This window comes from Trachemys scripta, chromosome 1 (assembly GCF_013100865.1).
Source record: "Trachemys scripta elegans isolate TJP31775 chromosome 1, CAS_Tse_1.0, whole genome shotgun sequence".
In the NCBI taxonomy this organism is placed as follows: Eukaryota; Metazoa; Chordata; order Testudines; family Emydidae; genus Trachemys; species Trachemys scripta.
Genome location: NC_048298.1, coordinates 343,217,409 through 343,224,062, shown reverse-complemented (window position 1 = coordinate 343,224,062; position 6,654 = coordinate 343,217,409). Strand labels below are relative to the sequence as shown.

The window sequence follows — 6,654 nt, the reverse complement described above, 5'->3', positions numbered from 1 at the left end:
CAGTCCCAGTCCCAGACCCAGAGCTGGCAATGCAACCAGCACCAGAACCATTGACAGCACTGAGTCCAGCGCTTGCAAACCCGTCTACAACTCCAACGCCAGAGGGCACCAGTGAGCCTGAACTGGCAAAAGCAGCAGATAACACTACCTAAGAGGCTCAGCCAGAGCCTGAAATACCACATAGTGCACCAGCGGACAGCGGTTCACAGTCAATGAAAACAATCCCAGCACCTCCCTCGCTTCCAGAGGGACCAAGCCCAAGTCCACAATCCAAGGAGGAACTGATGTCTCCAGCATCAAGGGAAGAGTTCCAGGCCAAGCCGGAAGCAGATGACAGCCTTCAGAAATCTTGGGCGGCGGCACGGAGCACCCCACCGCCTCTCAGCTCTTCTAACCGATCCCTGTTTGTTGTAGAACAAGGACTGTTATACAAGGAGACTCTTTCTGGTGGGCACCAGGAAGACTGGCATCCTCAAAGACAGTTGATAGTTCCAACTAAGTACCAGGTAAAGCTCTTGAGCTTAGCCCATGATCATCCCAGTGGCCATTCTGGGGTGAACAGAACCAAAGACCGGTTGGGGAAGTCCTTCCACTGGGAGGGAATGGGCAAGGACATTGCTAAATATGTCCGGTCTTGTGAGGTGTGCCAACGAGTGGGAAAACCCGAAGACCAGGTCAAAGCCCCTCTCCAGCCACTCCCCATAATTGAGGTTCCATTTCAGCGAGTAGCTGTGGATATTCTGGGTCCTTTCCCAAAGAAGACACCCAGAGGAAAGCAGTACATACTGACTTTTATGGATTTTGCTACCCGATGGCCAGAAGCAGTACTCTTAAGCAACACCAGGGCTAAAAGTGTGTGTCAGGCATTAGCAGACATTTTCACCAGGGTAGGTTGGCCCTCCGACATCCTTACAGATTCAGGAACTAATTTCTTGGCAGGGACCTTGAAAAGCCTGTGGGAAGCTCCTGGGGTGAATCACTTGGTTGCCACCCATTACCACCATCAAACCAATGGCCTGGTGGAGAGGTTTAATGGAACTTTGGGGGCCATGATACGTAAATTCGTAAATGAACACTCCAATGATTGGGACCTAGTGTTGCAGCAGTTGCTTTTTGCCTACAGGGCTGTACCACATCCCAGTTTAGGGTTTTCACCATTTGAACTTGTGTATGGCCACGAGGTTAAGGGACCATTACAGTTGGTGAAGCAGCAATGGGAGGGGTTTATGCCTTCTACAGGAACTAACATTCTAGACTTTGTAAGCAACCTACAAAGCACCCTCCGACACTCTTTAGCCCTTGCTAAAGAAAGGAAGAGCAAAAGGTCTGGTATGATAAACATTCCAGAGAATGGTCCTTCAAAGTAGGAGACCAAGTCATGGTCTTAAAGGTGCTCCTGGCCCATAAAATGGAAGCATCGTGGGAAGGACCATTCATTGTCCAGGAGCGCCTTGGAGCTGTTAATTATCTCATAGCATCCCCCACCTCCAACATAAAGCCTAAGGTATACCATGTTAATTCTCTTATGCCCTTTTAATTAAAGGTTTCCCAGTTTACAGCCCAGGAAACAGATGATGCTGAGTGGCCTGAAGGTGTCTACTACGAGGGAAAACGTGGCGGTGGTGTGGAAGAGGTGAACCTATCTGCGACCCTTGGACATCTTCAGCAGCAGCAGATCAAGGAGCTGTGCACTACCTTTGCGCCAATGTTCTCAGCTACCCCAGAACGGACCGAATGGGCATACCACTCCATTGACACATATAATGCTCACCCAATTAGAACCCCACCCTACCGGGAGTCACCTCATGCCCAAACTGCTATAAAACGGGAGACTGGAGCCCAATCAACAATTCCAGAGGTTCTGGGATGAGGGGTGAATGGGTAGCATCCTCTTGTACGACCTGTTCAAGGAAAATCCGAGTGGTAGGCAATAAGGTGTCCCCCAGCTCCTGGAGTATGTGTAGGGGGCTCTTAAGTGTGAAGAGCTACAGGTGAGCTCCGAGATGAAAGAGGCCATCATGTCCACTAAATTGTAGGCTGAGAACAGAGCCAGCCAAATGCTGGGAGAATCGGCCGGGGAAGATGGAAACACAATCCATCCATGCAGTCCAACCAGGAGTGGCAGAACTGATAGACCTCCACCCGGACTTAGGTAGAAGTGGAATTGTCATCTGGGTGATGATGGCACGAGACATCCACCAGGGAGTGATTATTGATGATATCTCTGAGGATGCCTGCAGCAGCCTGGCTACTCTCGATTCTGGTCCTCAAAGATGATATTAAAATCCGCACCCAGGACCAGATACTAGTGAGGATCCAAGGTGCCGAGGAAGGCCGACTCCTGTTGATAGAAACACACCCACTCCAGGTGTGTATTCAGGGGGAAGACATTGAATATATTTATGTCAGCCACTCCACACAGGCCTGAGGTGCAGTAGGCGACCTGAGATGACCTCGGCAACTCCCAGCATCTCAGGCTGTAGGTCGGGGAAGAACAGGGTGGCCACCCCAGCTGAATGAGTGCAGAGGTGTCTAAAATATACCCAGTACCCCCACTGCAGCCACCAACTAGTCACGGCGGCTGGATCCTTGTGGGTTTCCTACATCACAAAGGAAGGAGAGCAATTGGCAACTGTGGAGACCCACCCTAGAGCCTCTGGTGTTCAATGTAGAAAAGATGGTTGGCTTCATTCTGAGGGCTGAGGAAGATCCTCACAGGCAGGAGGATCCCCAGCCGGCCTTACAACAATCACTGACCAACCTGAAAGGCTTGTCACAGAAGTTGTGGGCCCAATGGTAGGCCAGGATGTCCTACCTCCCGTTTCCCCTCCACTCCTCCAAAACAGCCCTCATAGCCAAGAGGACAAGAAACCTTGTCCTTGAAACCACAGTTGTCCACCAGAAAATGGTGAAGCTCATCCTGCAGCACAGTGGGGGACGGAGTAGTGGACCCATGATAATCCTCTGGCAGGGCCCCTGTTATGACTCTGTGGCCCACGTGGATGGGCAAAGAGGGAGAAGACCACCGGTGCGGCGACTGCACTGGTGGCACCACGTAACCCGTCTCTATCTCCAGAAAGGGAAAGGGCGGTGGAGGGAAGAGAACAGCCCCTAAAGGGTCAGGGCAGAGAGACAAAAAAACAGCCCCCTGAGGTTCAACAAGAACAGGGAAAATGAGACAACCCCTGGGCGGCAGCGGTATGGAAGATGGGGGTAAAAAATGAGTAGGGCTTCACTCCCCCCTCCGTCCCCAGATCCTGCCTCCACTCTGTGTCCATGGCTAAGGCTCAGGGCAGCCTGAGCTGAGGGCTTCTTCTGCTGCTGCAGCTGGAGCGATCCGGGCTCTTCCCCTCCCCCGGTGACTCTTTCTGGGGCTGGAGGATTAAACTCCTGCCAGCTGAAGCTGAGGTAGCCTGCGCTCAGGGCTTCTGCTCCCTTCTGCCAAGCTGTTCCATATGAATCGTGTGAGGATTGCCATGTTCTGTTCATTCCCTCTGAGGCACCTGGCACTGGGCACTGTCAGAAGACAGGCTGCTGGGCTACATGGACAATTGGTTTTACTCCATATGGCCATTCTGATGTTATTTAAACCCCAGATGTATCTGGCTCCTGCTGTAATAAATTATACATCATTGCCGTCCCAGAGCTGAGATAGATCCCAGGAGTCCAAACAGGGTCTCTCTCTCCACAGAATTGGTAACAAAGTAAAAATAAACATTAAAATGTTAACACAAATCAGTGCCCCTTAGGTGACTTGCCATAAGATTTGAGAACATATTGGTTTTAGAGGTGACTGGATAACAAATGACAAGGGGAGGGGAAGACAGGAGCAAGTGACAGGGGCATGGCCTTGGGGAGAAGACACACAGCAGGGTCGAGGCTTGACAGAAGAGATGGGGCAAGATTGTAATTTCAGGGATCCAGCTACCAGCAATTAGAAAGGTGGCAACCCAGTGTAGTGTACATAGACTGACTCCCCAGTTCATCATATTGACACAGCACAGTATGGACAGGGAAGGGTTCAATGTCTCTCTGTCTGTCCAGTAACTGGTACAGGGAAGAGGCCCCAACACCATGCACCAGCCAGCTCTGCACAGAGCTCAATCTGAAAGCCAGAGCACAAGGTGGAAACATTTAGGTCCCTTTTTGTGTAGAGAGGTGGAGCAGCCTGTCCCGGATTTCTTTGGTCCTCACCCCGTAAATGATGGGGTGTAGCACAGGGGGCACTAGTAGGTACACATTGCCAATAAGAACGAGGAAATGCGGTGGCACATTGTGGCCAAATCTCTGTGTGAAAGCAGAGAAGAAATCTGGGATGTACAAAGCTAAGATGGCACAAAGATGAGAGATGCAGGTCCCAAAAGTTTTGAGCCGGGCATCCTTTGTGGGGAGGCGGAAGATGGCCCGGAGGATCAGAGTATAGGACACGGCGATAAAAAACACGTCCATTCCGTTCACAGAGAGAAGATTAAACAGGCCATAGTAACTACCTATTTGGATGTCAGCGCAGGCCAGCTTCACCACAGCTATAAACCGACAATAGCAGTGGGGAATGAGGTTGGTTCTGCAATATGGCCACCACCTCGCCAGGAAGGGATAGGGTAATGCGAGTATGCCACTGCGCAGCACCAAGGCCAGGCCTATCTTGGCCACAACAGAGTTTGTCAGGATGGTGGAATGTCTCAGGGGATGGCAGATGGCGACGTAGCGATCGAAAGCCAGGGAAACAAGGATACCAGATTCCATCCCAGAGAAGGAGTGAATGAAGTACATCTGGGTGAGGCAGGCACTGAAACTGATCTCCCTGGAATTGAACCAGAAGATGCTCAGCATTTTGGGCATGGTGGATGTGGAAATGAGCAGGTCGGTGACGGCCAGCATGCAGAGGAAATAATACATGGGCTCGTGGAGGCTCCGCTCCCTCTTCACGATGAACAGGATGATGAAGTTCCCCAACATGGCTATAGCGTACATAGCACAGAAGGGAATGGAGATCCAGATATGGGCTGCCTGCAGGCCAGGAATGCCAAGTAGGATGAAGGTGGAGGGGTTGGTGAAGTCGGTTGTGTTGGAAGCTGACATGGAGTAGCGGAGAAGGTGTCCAACTCTAACTTTGAGGCAGAACAGTGTCTCCTGCATGTACCGTATGTTCCCCCCAACTTCCTGTGGGCTTTCAGCCTCTTGGGTGATGGTCGTAGTAGAAATGCCTGAATGGAGAGACAATGTTAACATGAGACTCTATATGCACTAATGGAGGCTGTTCTCATGGCAGAAGCAGATTGATCACTCTTCACACACTGAAAAATTACATTTTCATTATTCAGAGGAAATAGCAATGAACAATGACCCTACTAAATCCAATTCCATATTTTGTTATGCTCCATGGATTAATAATTCCTACACTTTGTGGTGGGGGAACCTTAAGAGGCACCAGCAGGAAACACAAGTGTGGATATTGGATATATCATTGTTACTTTGGCAAATAGAGCCAGGATTGGGAGTTCCCCATTCATCCAGTTGCTCAAAATCTGAGAGTGGAAAAAAACAAACTTTTGGAAATACATGTGCTGGGAGAAACATCCCAACTAGAACATACCTCAGGGAAAAGACCTGGGCGCCATTGGTAGCAGCTCAAGGGAAACACCTGCTCATTCGCAGCAGTGGACAAAACAACAGCAATGTTCTGATCCCTAAATTATGGGATGGAGAATAACAGGTTTGGTATATGTGTTCAATTTTGATCCCGCAGACTCTATTAAGGATATAACATATATAAATGGGATATTCAAGACAGTCTCTGAGAATGGGGGAGGCTACCATATGCAAACATATAGAAAAGTCTGGGACTCTTTTACTTTTACACAAGAGACAAAGAAGGGAGCATATGATATAGGAGAGGAAAATAAAAAATGAAACTGATATACATGCAAATGACCAGTTCCCAACCAGTACTATCTATAGACACTTAGTGCTCCAAGAGGACTAATTCCCCAAAGCTGAGGAACATTGTCAGCAAAACTGACTGGGAGGAAAATTTAGACAGAAAAATATGAATGAAAATTGGTAGTTCTTTGATAACAGTTTATTAGAGAGTGAAAGAATCATTATTCCACAGTCAACAAAGTGAACAACTTTGGGTAAAAACCCAGTTCAGTGGTAAATTGAAGGCAGCAATAATATGTAACAAAGAGGAAAAATGGAAAATAGATATCCAAGATTAGAAATGGGAAGTTATGAAAATTCATAAGGGACGTTAAGACATCAGGGAACACTCCATTTTTGGCAGGGCTCTGGACCACAAAAAGGGAGGTTATTACAGATATTAATGAGAAGAGAAATCCTAGAAACGTTTTATGTCAATTTGTGTGTTAAAAATTAATTTAAAAAAAGGGAAAGTTTTTTGTTTTGTTTTTTGTTTATAAAAGAATGGATAAAGTTAAGAAACAATGGGAAAAGATGGTATGGGATTAGTTCAAAAAAAGTCTTGAAATGTAAGTAGTGTCGGTCACCAACAGGGTTTATACAAAACAGATCTTGTCAAATAAATCTAATTTAATCCTTTTATGCGAGTACAGATTGGTTGATCAAGGTTACACATTTGATTGATGAAAGGGAACCACACAGATGCAACAAACCTTGATTTCTCAGAGGCAT

At 48.1% G+C, this 6,654-nt stretch overlaps 1 protein-coding gene across 1 annotated transcript; it reads right to left on the bottom strand.

Moving 5' to 3' along the window:
* Nucleotides 1-4,134: 4,134 nt before the first annotated feature.
* Nucleotides 4,135-5,082, bottom strand: LOC117887765 (olfactory receptor 52E4-like). Its single transcript, XM_034790521.1, has one exon. The coding sequence runs from the start codon at nt 5,080-5,082 to the stop codon at nt 4,135-4,137; it is 948 nt and encodes a 315-aa protein (XP_034646412.1).
* Nucleotides 5,083-6,654: the final 1,572 nt, after the last annotated feature.